General features: G+C 36.8%; 2 protein-coding genes across 4 annotated transcripts in view; both read left to right on the top strand.

The window, feature by feature from the left end:
- The first annotated feature begins 441 nt into the window (after positions 1-441).
- On the top strand, positions 442-17,907 carry LOC127456255 (ubiquitin-conjugating enzyme E2 N). Its single transcript, XM_051724658.1, has 4 exons — positions 442-595; positions 14,055-14,301; positions 14,871-15,011; positions 16,675-17,907. The coding sequence occupies exons 1-4, from the start codon at positions 566-568 to the stop codon at positions 16,719-16,721; spliced, it is 465 nt and encodes a 154-aa protein (XP_051580618.1). The 5' UTR covers positions 442-565; the 3' UTR covers positions 16,722-17,907.
- Positions 17,908-18,438: 531 nt separating this feature from the next.
- Positions 18,439-27,882, top strand: part of LOC127456425 (diphosphoinositol polyphosphate phosphohydrolase 3-beta-like) — a 48,795-nt gene continuing 39,351 nt past the window's right edge. The window contains exon 1 of one of the 3 annotated variants that reach the window (XM_051724907.1): positions 18,439-18,931. In XM_051724907.1, coding sequence (XP_051580867.1) covers positions 18,704-18,931 — 228 coding nt within the window. In that variant the 5' untranslated portion in view covers positions 18,439-18,703. Of the gene's footprint in view, positions 18,932-19,196; positions 19,318-27,882 lie in introns of those variants that run through there. The other 2 variants (XM_051724906.1, XM_051724908.1) reach the window with 2 other exon arrangements.

The raw sequence follows: 27,882 nt of genomic DNA, 5'->3' as shown, positions 1-27,882 counted from the left end.
CGCCTATTTTGTTGGTAGACAGATAAAGACATATCATATGAAAAAATGACTTTTTTCTGCTCAGTATTTATGCAGTATAGCAAAAAGTGTACTCAGTCTATCCTACTGTGAATGTGAATATGTATAGGGCCATAACATTGTCTTCATATTTCATAAAATAGCCCAACATGCATGCATGATAATACATGCATGCTCAGTACGGTATTAAATGGATGATCTGGCTATCTAGCAATGTAAAAAAAAAAGTTGTATAAAGCAATTTCCTTTCTATTAGATCCTCAATATAAAACATTGCATAAAAGTGCATTGCATTGAATTTAATGAAGGACAAAAACTTATCATGCATTTTCGGGATGTGTAGTTTGCAATGCATTGAAATAAACAGCCTTCCCTCACTACAAAACTACATGTTCCAAATCATCAAGGACACTCGTTTCCGCGTGCGTCTGGAGGTCAGGCCGGTCTGACGCAAGGCGCCGGAGGGCGTGTTGCACTGCGTCTCCGCCGTCAATGCAAACGAAGTAAGAGGCACCGAGTCCCAGCACAAAACCGCATTCAAGACAAGATGGCAGGGTTGCCCCGCAGGATTATTAAGGTAACCGTGAAGTTAGATACATTGCACATGTTTAGTCTGTCATTTGATATCAGAACGCCATGCAATCCTCAAATATCATTGAAATATTCAGCCAACGAGAAGCGACAGCTGGCTTAGCTTTGTGCGCCTGAGCACTGTGTTTGTTAGCCACTTCCGTTTTGGTACAATCGCTCGGATCCCGAAAATGGGTGGTTTAAAAATACATCCAGCGCTGTGTTTTGACCGAAAGATGGCGGAGGGCCTGTCTCTAATTCATTACTATTTGTACGGGAAAACAATAAATGCGACACAAAATGACAAAAGTCCACCACCCAAAACAAAAGTTTAGATGTTAAAACCTCGCATGCGGTCATTAACTGGTTGAGCGCGAGCTGTTGTTTGTTAGCTCACGTGCTAAGCCGCCCGTCTTGCTCCGCGCGCTATATGGCGTAAAAAAACTCAACCAAATAATCTCATGTGTTCAACCAAGGCTTTTCCCACTAATTTATACAAATAGAGGAGTATAAATGTGTTTTTCTACATTTGGACGATTATCTGGTCAAAACAGTCTCGAGTATGAGGACAATTATTCGATGTGAGCTAGGGAAGCTGTTTGTTGTGTTGCTGCTAAACGAACTAATGACAGCAGGCCCCTAACAGAAGAGATGTCAACTAAAACGCGATTTGTGACGATTAAATGGGCCGTTAATAATAGAACAATCCCCTTACTGAGATAAACAGCCATTAAGAAAGATTTAACATTTAAAATGTATGGCTTATGACATGACTGAAGCCGTTTCCTCCAAAAAAAATCACTGCTATGAATGCACATCTTTCCGCATATTCAAACAGAAATGTAATCTCGGACAGATAAGTCTGGATATACATGTTTAGTTGATGAGGAAATAAGTAACAATAGAGACGTAAACGCCCTGATAAATTCTCCTTAAAACTGTATCAGGGTTTTTTGTGTTGTTCAGTATCTCACTTATAATTATCAAATGTTTAAGACATTTACAGGCAGTTTTCCTAAACGTTTGATTTAAAAAACAAACAAAAAAAACAATTCTATCTGCAATTGCTCGGTTTTTAGTCCATGTATAATTCCTCAGTAGTGAATTATACGAGCATTTTTGGCCATTCGGGAAGAACATGCAAAAGAAATTGCAACGACAAACATTTACACCCGCTAAATCTAAAGGTATTAAAAGAGTTACGGTGTTGTGGTCAGTGGGTTTGCGTGTGAACAGATAGGTTGGGAAGTGAACTGACTGACATGAGTGGGAGGGCTGGGAACGCATCCTTAATAGCCTGTCCCCCAAGCATGAGAGAGCATAAAAGGGAGCCCCTCTCGTGTCTCTGTTTTCTCTGCATGTTTTTGTCTGTGGGATATCTGAAACATGTTAGGAATTTCGTTTGGAGTTCAACCTGTATGCTAAATTGAAAGTTATGCTACTCAAAAAGACAATAGATGCTCAGATGTGTCTATGTGGCGATACCCCATGGAGGCCACTGGTTAAATAACAAAAAACTTAATAGACCCTTCAGGGCCGCTGACTACCACCCCTGGAGTCGCGAGTTTGAATCCAGGGTGTGCTCCAGTGACTCCAGCCAGGTCCCCTAAGCAAACAAATTGGCCCGGTTGCTAGGGAGGGTAGGGTCACACGGGTTAACCTCCTCGTGGTTGCTATAATGTGGTTCGCTCTTGGTGGGGCACGTGGTGAGTTGTGCATGGATGCCGCAGAGAATGGCGTGAAGCCTCCACATGTGCTATGTCTCCGCGGCAAGCCACGTGATAAAATGCGCAGATTGACGGTCTCAGACGTGGAGGCAACTGAGATTCGTCCTCCGCCACCTGGATTGAGGCGAGTCACTACACCACCATGAGGATTTAGAGCGCATTAGGAATTGGGCATTCCAAATTGGGGAGAAAATAGAAATAAATAATAAATAGACCCTTCAGGGCTCTACGCTAACGTTGTTGCTAAGGAGCGCTTGTTCCCCTGAGCAGGGGTGGTCCTAGGGTCAGTGGACATCTTTGGCTTCACCTACTGACTCCATGAATGCATCATAATACACAGGAAACACTTTAAAATATGTTTAAAAGTTACAACGGCAAAGGCTCAATTTTTAAATGTAGTAAAAATCTTTCTTTATTGTTTGTTAAAGAATACAAAACATAAAATATATGCCTGAGCATAAAATGAGTTGGAAACTTTTCAGATCTACCGAATGCTTTATTACAATCATCTGCAATCCTCCTTAATAATACTGCTCTATGCTATTATAATTTTTAATCAAACTGATTGAACACATAGACTATATGTTTAAAACCTACAAATCCAGAGCCATGACACCAATCTGTAATTCCTATTAGGAACCTGCCTACAGAACATCCATATATTATATCATATTCATCAACAAAAATGCATGACCACAAAGTGAGAATACCAGACTTTCCTAGATGTTAGATTGACAAACAAAAGTACAGCACAGGTAAGGTTTAACATGTTTACTGCTGTAGCCATTAGTGACCGAGAAATCAGTCCATTTCTCTTTCATATTATGTTGCCCGTGAATCCAAACTTCTTTCCAAGCACTGAATTTTTAGAATATATTGTTGTGAGAATAAACAAATGCATAAATAAATATTATCTATAATAAGTAAAGATTCCTTACCTATTCATCAATCACATAATTACATTTGTATAATTTAGTCGTATTATACACAAACACGTAGATAAATAACAAACACAGACACATGTTGAAGCCAATTATATTTAAACCCGGAAAAAAGTCTTGCACAAACAACACTATACATCCAGATCAGATCAACTGAAAGCCTGGTGTAGGAAACTCGAACCACACATGGAAATCACAGAAACTGAGCATTTATATAATCTGTGCGTGTGTGTGTTTTGGGAAGACTGAGGCTATGCGAGGACTAGTCAGAAATTTTGCTAGCTTTTCTTCCTCAGAGAAACAGTTTTTTTTATTATTATTATTATTTTTTTTTTAAATTATTATTGTAATTGTTTTTATAAATGATACAAAATTGAAAATAATATAATAATGAAATCTATAGTTGTCTCTTAACAGTTACAGGGCTGTTAAAGGACAAATAGTTAGCCCCGTTTGATAATGCAGTCAATAAGTTATATAGTAGTTGCACATACCGCATCTTGCTGTTGAAGTGCTAATGCTGGCTGAAGCTGTTTTAGTACTTCTTTTTTAAAATGTCCATTTCAATATTCTAATAAATCCCCTCACCAAGACAAGCGCACACCTACGAACCATTTGTCTCTCAAGCATCAAGGTAATTGCATCCAAAAGTTCCAGTCTCATTGGTTGGATCGCATGTAACTTGCTAATCGACGATTGGCCAGTTTACATGTCAATCAGTACTTCTTGTCAGAGTGGGCAGTTCTTGTCAAGAGTGAATCAACGTAAAAGGAGACACTGTTGGATGTGCAGCGAGCAGAATAGCGGTTCTAACAAGGATTTTATTTTACTGCGCGCATGAAAACTCATGATTATTACAAGGTTATAAAAACAGTGGGGGCTTTTCCTGAAACAAAGCCCGGTAAGTCCACCCCTAACGCCACGCCCCTTAGTAAAGAATTTTAGGGGCACCGTCGGAGTTCAGTTTTTTTTTTTAATGAGTAACTTAAAATGTATCACAACAGAGCATGCATATACAAAAGCAGGCATTAAAGGGATAGTTCACCCAAAAATGAAAATTATCTCATTATTTACATAACCTCATGCCATCCCAGACGTGTGTGACTTTTTCTTCTGCAGAACACAAACGAAGATTTTTAGAAGAATATCTCAGCTCTGTAGGTTCATACAATGAAAGTGAATGGTGATCAGGCCTTTGAAGCTCCAAAAAGGAGATAAAGTCAGCATAAACATTATCCATCAGACTCCAATGGTTTAATTAATGTCTTCTGAAACTATCCAGTTGGTTTTGGGTGAGAACAGACTAAAATGTAACTCCTTTCTCACTATACATCTTGACATTGCAGTCTCTAGCCACGATTATGATATCAAGCTCGATTACACTTCCTTGTGCTTGACGCATGTGCAGTGCGCTATAAGAAGTATAATCGAGCTTAAAATAATGATCACCAAGGAGACTGCTGTCAAGATGTTCAGTGAAAAAGGAGTTACATTTAAGTCTGGTCTCACACAAAATCACCTGGATCGCTTCAGAAGACATTGATTAAACCACTGGAGTCATATGGATTACTTTTATTCTGACTTTATCTTTTTGGAGTTTCAAAGGCCTGATTACCATTCAGTTGCATTGTATGGACATACAGAGCTGAGATATTCTTCTAAAAATCTTCGTTTGTGTTCTGCAGAAGAAAGTAAGTCATACACATCTGGGATGGCATGAGGGTGAGTAAATGAGAGAATTTTCATTTTGGGGTGAACTATCCCTTTAAGAATTACTACAGAATTCATAAACAAAACATTCTTGATACATGACAAAGGATGCCTTCTCTGGTGAACCTTTTTCAAGTTTTTATTTTTAAAATGAACCTAACAGGCAGCACCAAACAACATCTGTCCTGACTGATCTCCTTTATAAGCCACTAATAATATATCTATAACACTTTATACTTCTGTTTGTCATTAACAAACATATAGGTAATTTTTTTACAGAATAGTAGTTCATCAACATTTAAATGAATAAAATTAAAACTTTCATGACATTTATAACTATCTGAATGTATTTGCAGTTAACTATCTGTTAAGCGTTGTGTAATGCAAAAATGCTTAATGTTAAGGTTATTCATGAAAGTTATAAAATGTTAACATATTTTATGACACACACAATCTACCTCACAAAGATGCATTTCTGCATCCGTGGGCATATACACCGATCAGCCACAACATTAAAACCACCTGCCCAATATTGTGTAGGTCCTCCTGTGCCGCTAAAACAGCAGCAACACGCATCTGAGAATAGCATTCTGAGATTGTATTCTTCTCAAAATTGTACAGAGCGGTTATCTGAGTTACCGTAGACTTTGTCAGTTCGATCCAGTCTGGTCATTCTCTGTTGACCGCTCTCATCAACAAGACATTTCCATCTACAGAACTGCCGCTCACTGGATGTTTTTGGTTTTTGACACCATTCGGAGTAAACTCTAGAGACTGTTGTGCGTGAAATTCCCAGGAGATCAACAGTTACAGAAATACTCAAACCAGCCCGTCTGGCACTATGGCTGGGCAATATGTCTTAAAAAATTTTTTTATCTAGTTATTTTTCAGCCTATTGACGATATTAGATATATATCTCGATAATTATGTATTTGCTCTCTTTTGTATTTTGCATTATGTATTTTGCTATTTGCTTGAGGAACCATCATTTCATCCAAACAGCCATTGTAGCAAAGTAGATTAAATATTTTAAAGACATTAAATAAAAATCTATTTAAAAATAATTAGTTTTTCCATTAAACGCAAGGGAGAATGAAATTCAATAATTTTCATTGATATGCATTTTATATTTATATTTCATTTAAAAGGATACATAGTAGCTTAATAAAAAGCAATATTTAAAATATTATTTAAAATATCCTTCAAAAGTCTTTACAAATACATTTTTGTGAATGAACTAGGAGTGCAAAGCTACTTCACAGACATATTTTTGGAAAGCCAGTTGACATTTCATAATACTAAATTATTACTGTGGGACACGTCAGGTTTTATTATTATAATATAATGCTGAATTATCATTATTCTGATTATTAGATGTACATTATACAAAAGTAATATATTAATGTCCTGTTTACTTCAAATCCACCTGGGGCTTTTATTTTGACACCGAAAGTGCTGTTGCCGCCTTGTCTGTTATACGATTCCACTTTTGTAGATTTGTATAATATCTTGTGGTTACTAATGTTTGGAATTGCACAAATGCATGAACAAGCATTATTTTGATTTCACAATGCACGTGAACTGATCTGAGAGCGCCATGCATGTGGCATTTTTGCTGAATAATAATCACACATGATCAACTCGCCATTTTGATGTTATTTCGATTAATTGTGCATCCCTGAAGGATCGTGAAATTAGTCTACTGATGTGCTCTTTATGAATCTTAATGGCCAAATTAAAGCACATTAAAATCATTGCGATATTCACGATATTGGTCAGTTTGATATAGTCTGCAAAATTATCTTGAATATATTGTTAATATTTGATATGTCGCCCAGCCGTATCTGGCATAGGGCTGAGCGATAGGATGATGTAATCGGATATTGACGATGTTTTACAAGATCCCGATGCCGATTCCGAACAGACATGATCGACAATATCGAGAAATGGCAAAACCATGGATCTGGGAAGTCAGCAATTATATTAAACAGTGACCAGGGTGTGAAACTAGCATCCGCCAAATGCGATGAGGCTGAATCCAGTTCACAAGCTCCTCGTCCAAATGTATTTCATGTGCGGGTAATTTTGCTCATCTACCCGCAACAGGCGGGCCACCTGCTGCAGACGTCTCGGGAGTGACAATAGCTATGTTTCCATCAATGCTTTTTTTTATGTGCATTTTAGGATATCGCATAAAATCTGCTGGTTGGAAACGCCAAGATGCGAATAAAATCTCCAAAATGCACATGGAAAACTTACGCGCTCGCAGTGGATACATAGTTTATGCGCATTTCTTCTTATCGAATAAACAATGATGGAAACACATTTTCCAAATAAAATCCTATTGAATTTAACAGGAATACAAGATGCGCATCAAAAAAATCATGTGACTAAATAATTCGTTCATAACTGGATGAACCAGCAGACCAATCATCGCAACTGAATTGTTGCCCTGGTCATTCTGAAATACCGGTGTCCTAAAAATCCAAAGCCTGCATAGAGCTTGCAGGGCAAATAAGTTTAACACAAACTTGCACTTTTTCCCGAAGAGCAGGTTTATTGATACTTTTAAAGAATATCTTCTAGATCCACACCGCAAAGTCATGATGGAGGAACGTGCACACACATAGTGCTCCCAGAACTGTGTGACGCGCTGTCATTTCCAGTCATGAAACAAGTTATTAAAGTGTTTTGTCTGCGTGTCCTAAACCATGAGTATTTTATTAATAAAAGAGTCACACAGTCGCTACAATTTCCCCTAACGATTTTGTTCTTTTGAACGCAAGGTATGGAAATGCGGCTTTATCCACACATTGTTTTTGCGATATTCTGATTTTTCGCATAAATTAAATTCACAACTTGGATGGAAACATAGCTGTTTTTTCAGAGGTGTGCAGCGTGAGCCGTAACAAGTCTTGTGGAACAAGCGCATTTAAAGAATTTTCACTTCGTGAAATTCATCTATGAGAATGCTGCAAATGATCTCTGATCATCTCAGGAGGTGCTGTGACTTTAGTTCACTTTATTTCCATGCTGTTAGCATGCATTGTGAACACAACTCTGCAGGTTCAGTAGCCTAATATATATCTTAAAGAAACAAAGACGAAAGTGAATAAATCATAAAGTAATACAAGACACGTTCACCTTGAACCTAAAATTGAGTATTATTTTCTTTTGGCAGCATTAACTGTATTACCAAAATGCAGTACAAACACAAATTCAATAACACACATTTGGCAGCATTATTTTGGGAACACAAGGGAATTTATTAGGCTTATCTATTTTGATTATCATTGTCTTTACATTTATAATTGTCTATCATATGCTATAGTAATTTTCCATCTGTGTTGATGGATGCTTGCGTGATGGCAAATGGTGCTGTTGGAGACTGTAAATGTTTGGATTTGGGGTGGTTAAATAAGATTTTTTGATCACTTTATTTTATAGCTTTTTTAGTTTAGTTTAAAGTGCAGTTTGAATTTTGAAATGTCTTATGTTTTTTGTGTTTCAATAAATGAATACAATTTTTAAAGCAAAATCAATAAAGCAAAAAAATTACCGACCCTCGGCAGGGGTTTTGATGATGTAATCGGATGTCACGATATTTTTAAGGCAGTTGTTGCAAAAATATTTTTTACATATCGCCCAGCCCTAATCTGGCACCAACAATCATCCATGCTATCTAATCAGCCAATCGTGTGGCTGCAGTGCATAAAATCAAGCAGATATGGGTCAGGAGCTTCAGTTAATGTTCACATCAACCATCAGAATGGGGAAAAAATGTGATCTCTGTGATTTTGACCGTGGCATGATTGTTGGTGCCAGATGGGCTGGTTTGAGTATTTCTGTAACTGCTGATCTCCTGGGATTTTCACGCTCAACAGTCTCTAGAATTTACTCAGAATGGTGCCAAAAACAAAAAACATCCAGTGAGTGGCAGTTCTGTGGATGGAAATGCCTTGTTGATGAGGTCAACAGAGAATGGCCATACTGGTACAAACTGACAAAGTCTGTGGTAACTCAGATAACCACTCTGTACAATTGTGGTGTGAAGAATATCATCTTAGAATGCTGTTCTGAGATGCGGGTTGGTGGTGTTTTGGTGGCACGAGGGGGACCTGCACAATGTTAGGCAGGTGGTTGTAATGTTGTGGCTGATCGGTGTATGCTGTTTTTTCTTTTTCTTTATGAAATATGGGCTAGACCAGTGGTTCCCAACCTTTTTACCTTGAAGGCCTCTATCTACTTGTATATCAGAAAGTCTACTGTACACATAGGCTATGTCACGACAATGAATGCACTGTCTCTCTCTCCCTGTGCACTGTGTGTGTGTGGCCATGCAAAATACAAAACAAATTGCAAAAGTGTAATGACTGATAAAAATAATATGATAATAATACAATGATTTTTTGGAACACGCACTGCCTCGACACAGAGCCTTGCAGCCGCTTGGTCTCCTTGTAAAGCATGTACATTTTAACAATGTATGCAGTTTTAAGAGGTTTTTCAGTCTTGCAGTGTGTGGTTATGATGTTGTATAATTTCCATAAATTTTTAAGATCGAAGGAAAAGAAAACCGTGCCTTTGTTATAGAAGCAGAATATGTTTGATGTGCTTCATCCTCATGCAGTTGTGCAAAGAGGCTCTGGTTGGTGGGGCGACATTTCATGAAGTTTTCCTACAGTTACTAGGGTGTCAACTAATATATCGCCAATAATACATTGTTTTATTATCATCATAGGCCGATAAATTTTCCCCTTTGGGCAGTTTGTTTCTTGAGGGTGCTGAGAATCGCCTGCTTGAATGTGAAGTGACTGAGACATGTAAACGACCAGTCATGGTTCGTTTTGTTGTTACTTGCCATTGTGTTACTACAATAATAGACTGGTGTGCAACACAGTCTCAATTATACAGCATTTCAGAGCCGCAGGAGATGTGTTTGAACTCATAATATTAAAGTGAGTTCAACTTTAATTTCAACTTTTTAGTTTCATTCTCCCTCTCTCTCCTCAGCAGTTCCCTGTAACTTTTAACTGTCTTTTGTAATGATAAAAATGCAAATATAAATAAAACTAATATCATATACATCTGCAAATATGCACATATCTCGTTTAAAAGGATGTAATAAACCAACCTCACACAACTTGAGCAGATCCAGCATCCTGTGGAACGCTCTTAAATCTTCCTCTGAAGCACGTGTTCTAACAGTCTCTCTTCAACAGTTCCCTGTAACTCTTCTAATAATAAAAGGCAAATATCAATAAAACTTGTATTATATACCGTTTGCAAATATGCAGATATCTCATTTAAAAAGATGTAATTCACGAACCTCATGAAAATCCAGCGTTTTCTTCACGTCGAGTGCTCTGAAGCGCGTATTCAGATATCTTTCTCTGAAGCGTGTATTCCAATCAAAAACTTCAGGATCAAAAGTTCCTTGGATTCACAAATCATGACGGTCAGGCTGTGACAATCCAAGCAGGAGATCCAGGCCATTTAAACTCAGGAGATTGCTGCTGCTCGCGCTGGATCCGCACAAGCGCGTGAGAACAACTTCAAAGTAAAAGCACTTCACGTGCGCTATAAGTAAATGTATTATTCACTATGCACTGTATGTACAATTGGTGTGATTCTGTAATTTTTGAGAAAATGCGACTGCTAACATGGACATGCCATCCATGGTTGCTGGACTACTGTGTGTACTGTCATTTCCTTCTTCCTAATATATTAACAATTTTTCATGTGCAAATAAATTACTAAAATTTGATGACTGAATAGCAATCAGAAGAAACGCCTATGTACCATTTAAAATACAATATTATTTTTTTAGATTCTTTTTTTGCAATTTTATGTTTGTTATTTACTAGATTAAATTGTGTGATATATCGGCCTATCAGCAACCCTGCTCTCTGGATATCGGCATTGGCCATTGAAAAACCCATATCGGTCAATCACTAGTGTCAAGGTCTTTGGACGTTTTTTATTTTTATGTTGCGATTTTATTATTACATTGAGTTAGACCAGGACTCTGAGACACTGTTTTACTGGTATTGTTATCGCTTCAAAGTTTATTTGTGCTGCTCTGTCCAGTCTGTATTTAGTTAGAGCATTATTACAGTGTTTTCAGAGCGGTTCTGTGCTCCACAACGCCGTCTCATGCTAACAGTAACAGAAGTGCTCAGAGTTCGGTTCCGTTTGCTTACGTGCGCCAAGCGCTTTATTTGCACTAAACCAGCTCGTCCTGCGTGAAGTGGTTTTTATTATTATCTGTGGTAGCAGCATCTCAGTCTCTGCCAGGCGCAGGTATCATAATAATAACACGGGAATACAAGATGGGGTATAATTCAAACATCTTTATTAAATGATTGCTGAGCAAACGGCATTAACAGTAGCACCTGTATTCTCCATTCTCCTGTCATTTGTTTACCTCATGAGAGAGCGTGTCACCCTTATTACTCTCCCAGCAACACAAGTGTAAGCGTATCTAATATTACCAACATCCAACAAAATGAAAAGGACGGAACGTACATATAATAAATCTATATAAAATATTTATATACTATAATATAATGCATTGCTAAATTTAAATATAATAAAATAATTAATAAAAATAATTAATTGAAATGGTGACAAACCAAAACTTTCACTTTAAGTTTAATTACACCAATAGTTTATCAGTTCAACTTCAGTTTGACATTAAGCCTCGTTCTTTAGGACTATCTTATATACAGTAGAGAATAGTTTGTATAAGGCCTAGAGTAAAGAGTCAAATGGAATATTTTATTTAATTATTCAACTAACCAACAGTATTTTTGACAGCAAAAACTACTATTACCAACAGGGAAATTCAATTAACAGTGAAATTGAGCAGAAAGCTTACATATAACCAGTTTTGACAGAGTTGTTGATAAAAAGTTAAATGATCAGCATAGGATGATTAGATGAAAAGAAAATTGGAGATTGGTATTGGATGTTAAAATCCTGATTGGAGCATCCCTAATATTCATTATTAAGTTGACTGGATTTCAAAAACGAATGGTTATAATCACAAAATGGACAAAAACAGGTACACGGTGGATGGTACCATTTGAATATGAAGAAGACAGTGTTTTTTTCTTTGTTTCACTGTTTATATCAGGGGTATTCAATTAAATTTCCAAGAGGTCTGGTCTCTACATTTCCTTCCAAACAAAGGTCTGGATAATAATACGTAACTTACATGGTGTCAGTATTCATATGGATATGAAATTATATAATGTATATTTTTGAATATTTTTTATAACTTGTCACATTGGTAGCAATAGTACTTTGTAAAGAAATAAAAAATAAATCCTAAACAGTCAAAATAGTCTCTTCAAAACTGGGCAGGGATGAGGACTTTGGGGGCCCAGAGACTGTCAAATTAGTGGGGTCTGATGGATCTCAGAAGGATTAAAATATTTAATCAGGACTTCATCAGTCGAGGGCAATTGGATATAAATATTTAATGAAAATATCAATAGTTTTAAAACTGAATGACAGCAGTCCAGCTTTTTTGTTTAAATATTTTTATATTATTATATATGTGTGTATGGGACATAGGAGGTCTTTTGACAGATAAAAATACTGTAGGGGGGTCCCCTGAGAGAAAATGTATAAAAATGTTAAAGTCTGAATTGACTATTATATATATATATATATATATATATATATATATATATATATATATATATATATATATATATATATATATATATATAATATATTTTATTCATTTAAGTATAAATAGACTTTCCTTGCCATCCATGTCAGACAAATCTAATTTCACAAAATTAGAACAAAAATCTGTTTGTTTATTATATAAAAGGCTCCAAAAATGCTGATTAATGAAGCTAAATTTAGAAAAAACGTCCTGACACAAACCTGGCTTTGCTGAACCGTCTGAATCACATATCAGGCAGGTGAAGATAGTTTCACTTTGCTTCATTTTTGTTTTCTACAGTGTGTTTAAGCTAAAGATGGCAGTATCTGTAGTGGGGTCTCCGCTACTATTGTTAAAATAAACGCGCATGCAACTACGTACAGTAAATCAGGCTTTATACGGTGCATCATGCCTATAGTTGGGAGAGCGGCAACGAGCGGAGAGCAGGAATAAGCACGTAGCGCTGGACGCGCTTTGTTCCCTCTCTTGAGAGAAATATTTCTCTCCAGCGCGAAACGCGCTATTCCCACTCCGAACGCGTATACACGTATGCCTACACAATCACTTAACCAGGTGTCAGATAACTAGCACAAAGATTTGGATCTCATCTGGATTGAAGTGTCCTTCGGACCGGAGTCCACCTATTGAGTACCCCTGGTTTATATATTTATTTGTTTGTAGGTGAATTGAAAAAAAAAAAAACGTCTCAGTTTGGCTCTTTTTAAGAGGACTCAAGTGTGAAAACCCCAATAGCCTTTTGGCAGTTGAACATATGACAAACATTTTTGTTTTCTGTTTTTCATAATCGCAGTTCAAATCGCTATCGCGATATTTTTCTAAATAATCGCAATATGACTTTTTGCCCTACTTTCAGGTATAATGTCAGGTTAAATGTCAGAGAGCAGTGCAGTCTACAGGATAGTAAAAATACTTCATTGGATGAAAGCCATAAAAATTTCCAAGCAACTCAACACTCATGTCTTCCTTGTATGATGTGCAAAGGAAATGTTTACTGAAAAACATTGCCTTACCAGTGATATTTAGAAAATACTGTACAAAGGTTAAGTTTACTGTATTTTCTTTGTTGCTGTTGTGTGTATATATATATATATATTGCAGTCTTGTGACATTAGTAACTATTTTTAAATGTGCATGAACTTGGCTGATATTCAGAGTAAGAAACACTTTGCTTATCATTTGAGATTGATATCCTTCCACAAAACTTTACATGGTGGTCTGGTCTGCATAGTCTCCCCTTAGTAAAACAAAAATTAAGTAGATAGTCATAGAAATTTTCCATTACAAAAACACAAATAAAACTGTTTTTCTTGTGTGCATTACAAGTTGGCTCACTATCTCAGATCTTCATGTTCTAACCTGATTGATCCTGTTTCCATGTGTGTTTAGGAAACGCAGCGTTTGTTGGCTGAGCCAGTGCCAGGTATAAAGGCAGAGCCAGATGAGGGGAACGCTCGCTACTTCCACGTGGTCATCGCCGGACCTCAAGACTCCCCCTTTGAGGGAGGAACTTTTAAACTTGAACTCTTTCTTCCTGAAGAATATCCCATGGCAGCTCCAAAAGTACGCTTCATGACCAAAATATATCACCCCAATGTAGACAAGCTGGGAAGAATATGTCTAGATATTTTGAAAGGTGAGCGACCGTCTCATTCCATCCTCAAAATTTCGGCCTGTAAAACAAACACATTTTAAATGTACAACTGGGAAAGCCTTTCAAGTAATAAATTCTACTGAGTTTACTATTTTTTGGAGGGGATGGACATGTCATCTGTGTTTGTGCTCTGAATCTGTTATAATGAAACTTTCAAGTTATATGATAAAAATAATATGAATGCTACTTTTTTGACTGTGTAAGGTAGGTAATATTGGCCACATGCACAGATTTGGGAGTGACAACTGCATTTATTTATTCTATACGTGTACGGTATACTGGAGTAACTCCCAGAATTGCAACATTTAATAACCATAGCCACGTTATGGTGTATCGCAGCTGTAAACTACAAGGATAGATGACATTTGGCATGAACAGACTATGTGAGATTTGCTCTTTTAAAAGATCAAAAGTATCTCGGATTACTATTTTGACCCCTCAGAAATTATCTCTCTCTGTGCTACTGTACTGTGCTGGACTACTAATAGAAAGCTACCAGCTACTTTCTCCTAATGCTCTTTCTCTTGTTTATCTCTCTTGATGTCATGCAGATAAGTGGTCTCCGGCCTTGCAGATCCGCACAGTGCTGCTATCAATCCAGGCATTACTAAGCGCTCCCAACCCTGATGATCCTCTAGCAAACGATGTCGCAGAGCAGTGGAAGAGTAATGAAGCTCAAGCCATAGAGACAGGTGGGTGCTGGTTAAATGTGTTTAAACAACACTTTGCATACTTCAGCTCTGCCTGCTACAGCTGTTGTAATGTGCCATGAAGAATATAAAAAATTAAGATGCTGGTAGTGCTTTGTCTGTTTGAACTAAACTCACTGATGAGCGCAGTCATTAGTACTAGGCAAGAATCTTTTAGGGGCCCTTCATAGCATTCATATATTCTGTCTGCATTATTTTTAAATCATTGTTCGATGTAAACTTGTCCTAGACATGTCTTTGGCTGTGATGTATTTTCAGCATTTCGAGCCATAAGCATTGTTTTTTGTGTCTAGTTAAAAATAGATTAGATTCTTTTTTTTTAAACAGTGGACTAATCAGAAGAATCTAGGGGTGTGGTAAGCATATTTGCGTATGGACAAGAGTGTTAATATTAGCAAAGATACACTGTAAACCCTAATGCTCAAAATAATGAATTGTTTTGAGTAGGGAATAATTAAATTGTACAAGTTCATTCAAATTAATTAACCTTGAGTATTTAGAACTTTCTCTTCTGAGTTCACAAAACTGACACCTTTTAAGTAACATGAGTTGTTCTATTGTTTTGAGTTTAATTAACATACAGAAACTTATATTTAACTGAAACTGTGTAGGGGATTTCTTTTTTATTTCCCAGTATGTTTTGCATGGCAATCCACATGGAGAGCAAATGTAAAAATAAAGTGTTATATAATGTGTCTTTGTGCAAGATTAATGTAAAGGGGGAGACTTAATGTTTTGTTGTGTTATTTAGAATAGTTTGCTATTTTAAAGTTTTTTGGGGTTACCATTATGGTCAAGAGTGGAGCTTAAGCTTAGCTTGAGGACAGGTACAGTTTAAGATTGTTCTACGTATATTTCTTTACTCGCTGAGCAATTGCTATGCTAACCAAAGCATAGTGTTTCCAATTAGCATGCATTCAATTTACTAGCTAGTTCTAGCTAATTAGGTTCCCTGTACTTGAAGTATTTAAGTTGAGTTTGCATGATAATTTTAAGTTCAGTCAAATAATTAAAAGTGTCATTGAAATGTATGAGTTAGCTTACTAAGTGTTTCAAGTTAAGAGTAATTATCATGCATGTGTAGTACAAAATCAACATCTGATAGTTCTGTTAACTTAGGAGTTTATTAACTTCAAAAATGTTGTTACTGATTGCCTCAAATCGTTTGAGTTCTGCTAACTTGTTAGGGTTTACAGTGTAGATGGGAGTTAAAGCACCTATAAATTGTAAATTGACCTTTTGTTAAATTCCAGTGAGCTTTGTCCTGTGTGAATGGCCCCTTAGTCCCAGAAGCATTTGAGCTGACCTTACGAAAATTATTTCTTATCTCATGTAAATGTCTCCTAAGTAATTGTTTTTTGCTTTTGCTAATTGCTTGTTATAGTTAGTCATACTGATTTTGCAAGGGCAAAAACACACCCTCATTGATCACATAGTTTGATTTAGACGAGTCAACTCTGTACCAAAGGTGCTCTGAATGATTGATCTCCTCAGGGGCTTGAGTGTGATATAAAACTTGGCACATATAGAGTACAATTTGAGGTTTCCTACTACACCATGCACTGTCAAAGAACTAAATGATTGTCATATTATTTTGCTGTAGTGGAGGAAGTGAATTAACTCTGCATTTGTTTTTCTTTTGCAGCCCGAACATGGACCAGGCTTTATGCTGGAAACAATATCGAAGTCTAGAAATGTTTGGGGGACAACAAAAGTAAAAAAATAAATAAATAATGGAAGTCAAGAGTGAACACAACTCCATGTTCCAACAGTCTCCACAGTCTTAGGAAACAAAACATGATAAAACAAACTGTAAAGAATATATTAACAAAGTAAAAAGAGAACTGCAGACAATTTGTGATTTAAATGCACATTAGTACAAAAAACGTCTTTGTCCTTATTCACTGCTGTTCCGATGCATGGGCAGATGATCTACTCATACGGCTTTCTTTTACAGTGGTTGGGGAGGCAGCCGCTGACTTCTGCTATGAAGCTTGCATTAAACTGACCGTCATTTGTCTGTCCCATTGTTGTTGATTTTTTTTGGGGGGGTGGGGGGGTGAGGGTAAATAAATTTTTATATTTCTTTTAATTTTTTTTTTTTTTTTTTTTTTTTTTTTTTTTTATTGCTCTCTGTTAATGAGGAGCAGCAGACTAGCCCCTGTTTAGAGCACCCTTTCTGTCAAACTACAGACTTACCCTCTTAGAAAACCTAGCAGAAAATATAGGTTCACTAAAATGGAAAAGTTGCAAGATTTAAACAAAATGCAAACAGTAATTTCACCAGAGAAATAGTTCAACTGGAAAGTCACAGAAACTGTTAAAAACATAGCCCCTAATGTGGACTTGATTTATGTTTTGGACTATGGGCAAGGCAGAGCTAGAGATAAAGGAGATTTTGCGTTGTTTCTTTTAGTATAACAATTCTGTTAATGTATTTGATTTTAGTGTATTGTTTTATCTGTCTTGCCATCACTGTACTAATTGCACTCTCAAAACTCCAACATTGTGTGTTTTTTTTTCTTCTTGTGTCTGTCACTGTCCAGTGCATCGATTCATTTTTCTGTTTCTTCCCTTATGCATTTATTTCAAAACACCATGGTTGAAGGGGGCTGGAGATGAAAAGATGATAAATAGTGATATTTTAGTAAAAGGGTGGGAATGTTGGCAAAAACATTGCAAAAGTTCAATAAAGGCTTTGTCTCAATTTCCATGATTGGTCTTTGGTTAAAAATATGGGGGGAGGAATCAACTCATCGTTTGTAAATTTCTGCTTTCTATAGAAAGAGGAGAAAGATCCTGCTTTTTGACGTGATGATAACGGTCCACACACATATTTCTGTTCTTTCTGTAAATAAAATCTGTTGATTAATAAGAAGCATTTATGTGGTGGTTTTATTACGTTTTGGAGGATGAATAAGGTTAACTGGTAATTTAACTCTTCATTCAAATGGAGAATAAATATTTTTATAAGCATTGAGAAACTGGTTGTAGTAATGGAAGTTTAAATGCAACTTTAATTGGACTTGAGAGTGATTTATTTAAATTTGTCAAAAAAAAATGTTTTATGGATTTTATTTTATTTAAACATTCGATTTTAATTCATTTAATAATTCTTAATTTTGTAAATAGATCCTGTTTTGCCTCTAGGTTATGTCAGTATCACTCTTGACATATTTGTTAACAGTGATTTTATTTGCACGGTTTTATTTACATATATTGAATTGATTTTTAACACGTGACCTACTGTTTCCACAGTTGGTTGTGTTGATGAACGATAGCCTGCAGATGGCGCCAGCACAACATATCACAATCATCGTTATTAGAACGCTGCAGTTGTTAGTTTGTCTCCATAACTGACATTTATTGTAGCAATGAAGCGTAACAATGTTGCATTGTTCCATTCTGTCCACTGCGAGCGTTCCCTAAATTATCCAACTCCCCCTTCGGGAAGGTTTGGCCGCACGGATGATGTCTCATTCATATTTTCAGGAGGGAAACGCCTATCTGTTGATGGTATCTTGGTTAACGCAACTGATTTAAGGCGACTGCGCAGAGCTGCAGCAGCAACCAGCTACCATGGTCAAGACAAGAGCACCCCATCTCACAATCATCACTGTCAAGAGAGGAGTTATGTTGTCAACGTGAGCCAATTTTTTATAAGCGCAAACTGTATGATCAACCTGGACTCTCTGGGACGATTTTCAGCTCCTGGCCTGAAAGGCAGTTGCGTTGCGCGTGATAGCCAAACATTAATCAACCGAGAACACTTGCATTCTTGTTCTGTTCGGAGAAAACCCCACATGATGAAATTCAAGCCCAATCAGACAAGGACATATGACGGAGAGGGATTCAAAAAACGGGCAGCGTGTCTTTGTTTTAAGAACGACCGGGAGGAAGAGGTAAGGTTGAAGAAATGTGTACTACTGATGTAAGACGCCTGAAGTCAATATGATATTCATCCCTTCTAACTCCCTAAAGTAAAAAAAGCACTAGATCGAAGTTATCGCTGCTGATAAAAATCATAGTTGGCTTTCACGTTGAAATGATTAGATGTGCTGCTGTAATCAAGTTTATTCTTATTAATGGAATCTCACTCAGATCACAAACCTCCAAATATGATTTAATCTGCTTATTTGTCCCGAAGAACTAATTCATGATTCATGGCTAGAAAATACATCGACTCTGCATGGAAGGCTGATGATAGAAGATAAAAGTAATCAGTGAGATCAGCTCACCAGGCCAGAAGTGAGCTTTAGTCATGAGTAATGACAGCTGTCATCAACAGGTAACTGACCTTCTGTCCCAGATCATGTCTCCCATACGTATATAATGTCAACGTGGTTTTTGCTTGTTTAGTGTCTACGCAAGGTGTATGTACAGTATAGAGTTTTGTAGTTTATATGTGATAGAGGAGGAGGACACAAACAGCAAGGCTGTTGCCTAATCTCTAACTCTATTCCATCTGTCACTTTCATACAGCTAACTTTATTTGTCTGTCACAGGTTGGGTATGCATTTATTAAAAGGAAGTTGTACTGTATGTAGTTGTATAATTGGTAGGCAGTAGTTTGACATGTAGACATTTTGTGCACATGCTTTCCCTGGGCTTCATCAGTTCGAGTTAAATGGATACATAAAAAGTATTGGCTCTTTCATATCTAAATCAGGAAAATTGACTGATTTAGTGATCGATCAATATATTGGCCAATACTTGGGTATTTTCAGATTATAGGCATCAGCCATCTGTCGGTTCCAGAATCTACTGACAAACCTGTCAGTTGAAAGTGCACATTTTCTGTTTTTTTTGTGAGCAAAAATGTGAAGGAAATAAGTGTAAAATAAATGTTTAGTTAAAGGGATAGTTCACCCAAATATTAAAATTCTCTCATCATTTATTCACCCTCATGCCATCACAGATGTGTATGAATTACTTTCTTTTGCTGAACACAAATGAAGATTTTTAGAAGAATATTTCAGCTCTGGAGGTCCATACAATGCAAATGAATGGTGACCAAAACTCTGTAACTCCAAAAAGCACAGAAAAGCAGCATAAAAGTAATCCATCAGACTCCAGTGGTTTAGTCAATTACTTCTGAAGTGATCCAATCGGTTTTGGGTGCGAACAAGCCAAAATACAGCTCCTTTTTCATTGTACATCTTGCCATTGCATCTTCTAGGCACGATCATGATTTCGACTTCGATTAAACTTCCTAATATGCAAATTGCTTGATAGCACTAGAAAGTGTATTCGAGCTTAAAATCATGATCGCTAAGATTTATAGTGAAAAACGAGTTATATTTTGGTCTGTTCTCACACAAAATCGATTAGTTTGCTTCTGAAGACATGAATTAAACCACTGGAGTCGTATGGATTACTTTTATGCTGACTTTATGTCCTTTTGGAGCTTCAAAGTTCTTTCCACCATTCACTTTGGACCTACAGAGCTGAGATATTCTTCTAAAAATCTTTGTTTGAGTTCTGCAGAAGAAAGTCATTCACATCTGGGATGGCATGATGATGAGTCACTCCACCTTCTTTACTTCACAATGTGTTGTTTAACCATAAACATTTGAACCACAGCACTCTTTGAACTTTTGTAGAAGCTGTTTTCGTTCCATTTTTTGCTGACACAGCTAATTAACATGCCTCATTTACATGGCCAGAATAAAATTCTTTACTAATATTCATTTTTATGTCGACAAATTCTTGTTGAAAATGTTTAAAAAGCTGTTATGACACTGACCACCCATTGCATTTTGTGACCTCCTCGAAGTAGGTTCCACTTTAGACTAAAAATACTGTCTATTATGAACCATGTCAGTTACACTTAAGGTGTTCTTGAGTTTTGATACAAGGGGATGCACAGAAATGACAGGAAAATGCTGTTGCATACACAAATACTTTAACCTCCGCCCCACCCCCTTCTGCCTCATGTATTTTTTTCCTTTAACTTGTTCAAACTATACCTTCAAATGGAGTTATGATCAAATAATCTATCATTAAAATAATAACTACTGTATAGAATACAGTGTTCAAATTTTGATTACTGAAGTGAAGACATTAGGCTTGTTGAGGCATGGGAGCCTTGGATCCTGAATATTCAACATAGCAACAGGACACAGTCTCCCTGGTCTCTTCCATGTGATTATCACAGAGAGGGTTCTGTTGGGGGTAGGGGGTAAGTTACACTATGTGCTAAGGCTCCAAGTGACCTATCAGCAGCAATTTATAGAACCAGAACGAAAGCACTCTCTGTCGCCAGACATATTCCTTTTACTGCTTTTTTGTTTTTATCAGTATCTTTATTTCTTATTTATTTGATCAGTCACCCTTTTTCTGTCATTTTATCCTCCTTTTGGGAAAGGATCTCATCTCTATTAATTTCTGTTTACTGCTGATAATGTTTAGTGTTAAATCCAGGGACAGCACAGTGGATTTCATAACATTCCTGTAACAGCGAACGTGAATCATGCACAGGCAAAAACGTAATGTGGCCTGAAGTAGTTAACTTTTCTGCTGTTTATCCTGTTATATAAAATAAGGCATTACAAAGCCACATAATAATACCTACACTCATTGAGCACTTTATTAGGTACACCTGTACACCTACGTATTCATGCAGTTATCTAATCAGCCAATCGTGTGGCAGCAGTGCAATGCATAAAATCATGTAGATAGGGGTCAGGAGCTTCAGTAAGGTTCACATCAACCATCAGAGTGGGGAAAAATGTGATCTCAGTGATTTCGACTGTGGCATGTTTGTTGGTGCCAGACAGGCTGTAACTGTTGATCTCCTGGGATTTTCACACACAACAGTCTCTAGAGTTTACTCGGAATGGTCCCAAAAACAACCAGTGAGCGGCAGTTCTGCGTACGGAAACGCCTTGTTGATGAGGGAGGTCAACAGAGAATGGCCAGACTGGTTCGAGCTAACAAAGGCTACTATAACTCAGATAACCACTCTGTACAATTTTAGTGAGTAGAATAGCGTCTCAAAATGCACAACATGTTGAACCTTGAGGTGGATGGGCTACAACAGCCCAAGTTCTAAGTGAGTGTAGATTGTTGCATTTTTAAAGAAATGTTAATGGTGCTTGTGCATGTAAATCGGACCGCCCATGGTGTTTACATGCAGTTGCTTTGGGTATTTTTGGTGGTTATTAGGGTGTTCTGGGTTATTGATAGATAATTGCTTACTGGCCCAAGTCTCTCTCTTCTCTTTGGGATTTTTATTTTTTATTTGTTTTTTTTATTTGATCATCCACCAGGACATTCAAATCCTTAACCCTAAGTATGAGTAATACTACCACGAATAATAATAATAATAATAATAATTTTTTCATAAACATGCTTGTTGATTGTCCAGTCATCATGTGCATACGTACCTCTCTTGACAGTGCAGTTGTAACTGCTGCGTGTTCACGTTCATAAGTAAAACTGCTGAAACAGTGCTTTTGAAAAAATGTATTTGTGGGTGTGCGTATGGGTTGTGCCACTGTCATTTCTGCCACCCACTGATGACCAGCCGCGGGCCGTGCATTATAAGTCTAGGCCTTCAGTGTGATTCATGTCATTAAGAAACACAGTTTCACAATGAATAAGGTAATGTATGATGGGCATACAGCATGTGGCAGTCAACTAATAGTACCAATTGACATTTTAAAAACATGTCCACGCACGAAAGCCAGAACCGAGGAGGTCTAATACCAAGAAAAAGCTCTCTAATAATATTTGTGATTAAAATTTTGCTTGCAATAAATTGTTTCATCAGGGTACATGGTTACTTTTCAAAACTTGATCCGACACTGAATGCTCAAGCAGCCTGATTTACACTTAGAAAACTCCTGATGTTGCTATAACAATGCAAAAAGCACTTATCAATTTACTTGAAGTGAAAATCAGTCCTCCTTTCCTGTTTAATTAATCAATCGCATGATCATGCAGAACATCTCAGGTTTTTAAATCCATAAGGATCTCTTTCTCAATGGTGATGACAGCCGACTCATCAGCAAGATCTCGCGCTCTTCGCTTTCAAATTACGGACATCACTTAAAGCGTGATTGCATCACTCAATGCCAGCTAGAAGGCCTCGACCGGGACATATCCTAAAGATCACACCCACAAGAACAAATAAATCAAAATGATTGGCTGATGAATCTGACAATCTGACTTTAGATGCCAATTCACTGCAGTGTTGAGGGATTCTGTGGGAATTCTGAAGGCTTGATGGGGTGGAGCTCAGACTCATGGGCTGCTTTGGCTAATGAGCTTGGCTTCGGGCATGCGATTTGTGAAACAGTTGTCACACTTTGCTTGTGAGCATCGAGGAATAAATTCTGATTGGATAAACTTTGTTTTTTGCTATTCGTATGTAGGTGAATTAGGATTGGAAAGTGATTTGAAAATACATAGGCAAAAAAGTCAATGAGAATGAAAGGATGAAAAAATATTTATTTATTAGGCATGTTACACCAGCAGAGAAGGCTTTGCTGGCCCTGAGAAATCGCCACTGTTGATGACTTACTGGATTTGTTGGCTTCGCTTGTTTTGTTTGTTTGAATTGAATTGATTTCCTTTAGCATCTTGATGAAAAACATTTGGAAATGCTCAACTTTTTTTTTGAAAGGATAGTTTAGGTCAAATACTGTAATTGTTTACAAACATTTACATTTATGGTTTGCCACAGGGACTTTATTGGAGTTCTTGAATTGTTAAGCCGAGCAGACTGGTTGAATAACAATAATGTGAAAGTAGTCCTAGCAACCATGATCCTGATTAATGTGAACATGATACATTAGACTGCCCCTGAACAATGACAATCAAAACAAACCAGATTAAAACCGCATAGAGTGGCATGCTGTACGTGACTTTAAACCATGAGGGCTTCCTCCTGGTACTGTAGCTTGTGAGCTTTACATTTAGCACTAGCAAATGAAATGGTTCAAGAGAAGAATTGGTTTAACGGTCTATATGAAAGTTTGATTTAAAGTGTAAGTGGGTTGTGAGCATAGTAGTTTGTTGACCTGCTGTTATGCATGTAAATTGTGTATTTAAAAAAAAGAAAGGAATTGCTAGTATTCTGGATTGACATGACATTCCCAATAAAAGGTTGTGGTGATATTTTGCTTTCAAACAGTTACACAGTATCTGTGGATCTTGTAATGCAGTTCTTAATGCAATCCACAAATAGACACACTCAACTTTATAACACAGCTCTGACCCTGATGCCTGTCATGACTGGAAGACAGCCACTGGTAATTTTTAACTGGTGTTTGCCCAAGTGAAAGATTCTCATTCTCTTGGGTTGTGTTGACCACACATTCTCATCTCAGACACATGGTTGAATTTAAGATGCAATTCATCTTGGGTGTCACTGGGGCTCTGAACTGGGTCAGTATGTCAGCTGATGCTCAGGACAATGAGTGATTTAAGTGCCAGAGCTAATTAATCCTTGTACAATAGTTAATCAATAACATTATGAAAAACCAAACTAACAAACTGATTAATTCAGTGAATTGAATGTTGTGAATTAAATGAGGGAAAATTATTTTAACTAGTGGTTCTCAACTGGTTTTGCTTCAGGGACCCAGATGTTTAATATTTTCTGAGATTTTCTTTTCTTTTACCTTGGCTTGTGTAGTTTTCTTTGTGGTTTTCCAGAAAGAGGGCATACCATTCAACCTTTCAATGCCCATCAGCCTAATTTGGCTAGCTTCTATCAAATGACAGATGAGAGTTTAAGGGGTGCATAGCCTTTGACGTTAACAGTAAAATATATGGGAAGCATTTTTTCCTCTTTTTATTTTTAAGTTGATAAGCCTTTATTTTGCTATTCTACCTATGCATGATTATAAGGTTATATCTTGCATTTATTATTTTATCATTTGCTTTCAGTGTAGTTTTTCACTGCCGTCTGATCATATTAAAACAGACCTGCAGCCCAATTATTGTTTTAAACAACCGCTGTTTTAAAACAGGCAATTGACCCTTTGCTAAGCCCCGCCTTATAAGCCTAAAAATCCTGTTTTAGAAACTGTTGTCGTCTTCCATTTAAACGCTTGCTCTTTTCCAACGAGAGTCTATGGGAGTAATGTTTGTTTGAGTAGTTTTAAGGTGAATTTGATAGAAACTATCCATAAAATGTAAACCATTGTTGCTGGGTTACTTGTTATAGTGACACGAGGTACCTAGAAAGGATACACAGAGTATTTGTTTTTTAATTTAATCTGTAAATAAATCTCGAGAAAAGTATGCTATGGACTAAACTATGTCAGCCCTCATTTCCAAATGAACATGTATAACATCACCAAGGACACCTACATTTGCTCCAAGATAAATTAAAGCTAATAACTTAACATTAATTCATGAATTGATTCAGGTCTTGGTAAAGACAATCATTTGCAGCATCATAATGGGTCTGTTATGAGATGTTATGAGCAGTTCTGTTCATTTACACTAATGTTATCAGGTGTGTAATCGCTATAAAATTACGCCTTTCCCATCATGTGACTGATAGTCGTTAGCCTCGATTCTGATTCACAGTCTCCACAGTTTCCAATCGAATTCCTGTGTAATTTAACAATTTCTTTTACAAAAAAACGTCATAAATTTGCTTCAACCTTGTGTGACCCCACGAACACATGCGTGGACGTTGTATTTTGGCTTCGCTATACGCAACGCATAATTTAATTTCATTTAAACAGACTGATCTCAGTTCAGGAGACTCTGAGCTGTCAGTAAAAGGTTAAAATTTCGATGGATGGAGTCATGTGATAAAACAACATGGCGATGATCACAGCAGAGTTTGTCTTTGGGAGAAACGGTAACAAAACTACATCTGGTTAGAAGCCTAATGAAGTTTTTACATTGAAACCTGTTTGTCAAAAGATTAAAGTCTCTAGTTTTATCCGATATGCCACTTTTAAAATTTGAACGATTTATCGCGAAATGCCACGCTGCTAAATACAGTGTAGAATAGTACAAGGTTTTCATTAGAAATTCTACATTTACTGTGTATTTTCACATTGAGGAAAAACATTTTGCTTTCAAAGGCTTTATATGGAGTTAGGATGAAAATATGGTGCATTTCAAACTGTTCTGAGACCAGTGCGGACAGACCGCACGCTGGAGGTTAAGTCATTCCCTAATTAGGGAGAAAGGGAGCATCCTATAGCTTCCTTTTTGAAGTTAAGTTAATTCAATCAAACTTCCAATCAAAAGTTTCAGGCTGCAGATGACGTTTAAACCACTTAACATGGTTGGCAGACATAGGAGAATGATAATCAGTACATAGATTCAGAAGTTATAATGAACAATTTTAAAAGTCATATTGAAACGATTGTCCGTTTGTTGTGAATTTTAGACAGTCCTTGATTCATTATTTATCTTAAAAGAGAATATTTTTCTTTACCCTTGACTTTAAGGTTGTCATCCAGTAAAATGTTTCATAAACAGTGCAGGATTATGCACCATTCAGAATAAAATCGAGAATGCCTTTTAAATTCATTTCCTGAATTTGTATTAAATTTGAGGCATGTAGAACTGAATTAACATTCAAAGAAATGTATATAACGGCAGTTATATATTTATATAAGTGAAGTTATGTAATGCATTTCATTTTTCAGTGATTCATATTTATCATGACATTGATTTTATTGACAATAGTTTAATTTAAAATTTTAATTTTAAAACATTGACGGATAATTTCAAAATGCTGTTCGTTATTTTGGCAGATTAAAAAACCTGTGCCCAAGCCATGGATGTTGCACCTCTTTAAATAAAAAGTTCCTCCTGTATTTGACTTGTTTGGGAGTCATCCCAATCTGTATGTTCACCTTTCTCTATGTTTCTTTGTCTCTCTCATTCGCAGTCTCACGTGCAGGTTGATCATGACGCACATGGATTTACATATCGCTATATACATTGAATAGCAAAATGGTTATACCGCTGACACCTTATACCATTGGCACCATATATATAATCACCATACTGCTTTACCTTTCTACATAATCAGGAAAATGTAAATACCATCAGTGTGTTGTGCTGTTCAGTGTGCGGGCACACATGCTGTGATGAGAACACGTTTGAACAGTAGCGCTGCCAGCAGGTTTGCTGTCCTTGGAAACTTCCAAGGATGAGTGAACTGAAAGAGCTGAATGAAAATAGTTTTATAGCTATCAGTGGGCAGGGGACTTTATCTGACACATCACATACTCCAATACTGACTGCAGTGCTGAATGGAATTAAAGTGAAAAAAATGTGAACAAAATAAGAGGCAGGTGTGTTCTTATTTGTAAATAGCAATCATGCAATAGGATTCATTGGCAAAATTTGGTAAATAGTTCATAGTTGCATTGTTTTCTTTGGGAGTACCATAATACGTTTTAGTGACTTTAATCTTGTATGCCAGCACTACCAGATTTTTGTTTGTTTAGTGTGTTAGACCAGTGGTTTTCAAACTGGGGTCTAGGGACCCTCAGGAGGCCAAAAGAAAATTTTGAGAGAGAGAGAGAAAAATGCATTTTATAGTAGTAAAAAAGTGAAGAAACTGACTTCATTGTAATACAATGAAAACTTATAGCATAGCTTTCTAAAAACACGCTTCTTAATTATTACAAGTGGATAGTTGCCTTTTATATTTTAGAAAAGGGGTCCTTTGCAAGGGGATCATCATATTTAGGGGTGCTTGACAAAGTTTGAACACCCCTGTGTTAGTGATTCTGTGTCAATACAAATGCAATTAAACATATTTTTTGGTCTAATTAAACTAATTGCCTACCTGTTAAATCGTGTCACTCTGTGTTATTTGGAACTTAAATGACTAGCCCAACTTATTATCTGCATTAGTGAG

This window comes from Myxocyprinus asiaticus, chromosome 18 (genome assembly GCF_019703515.2).
Source record: "Myxocyprinus asiaticus isolate MX2 ecotype Aquarium Trade chromosome 18, UBuf_Myxa_2, whole genome shotgun sequence".
NCBI classification, from domain to species: domain Eukaryota; kingdom Metazoa; phylum Chordata; class Actinopteri; order Cypriniformes; family Catostomidae; genus Myxocyprinus; species Myxocyprinus asiaticus.
This window is presented reverse-complemented; position numbering and strand designations above follow the sequence as displayed.

Excerpts from the sequence above, each read along its gene's own strand:
- LOC127456255 (XM_051724658.1), top strand. The coding sequence starts at position 566 with ATGGCAGGGTTGCCCCGCAGGATTATTAAG. Across the intron at positions 596-14,054 it reads TGCCCCGCAGGATTATTAAG|GAAACGCAGCGTTTGTTGGC; the intron begins GTAACCGTGAAG and ends ATGTGTGTTTAG. Across the intron at positions 15,012-16,674 it reads AGCTCAAGCCATAGAGACAG|CCCGAACATGGACCAGGCTT; the intron begins GTGGGTGCTGGT and ends TTTCTTTTGCAG.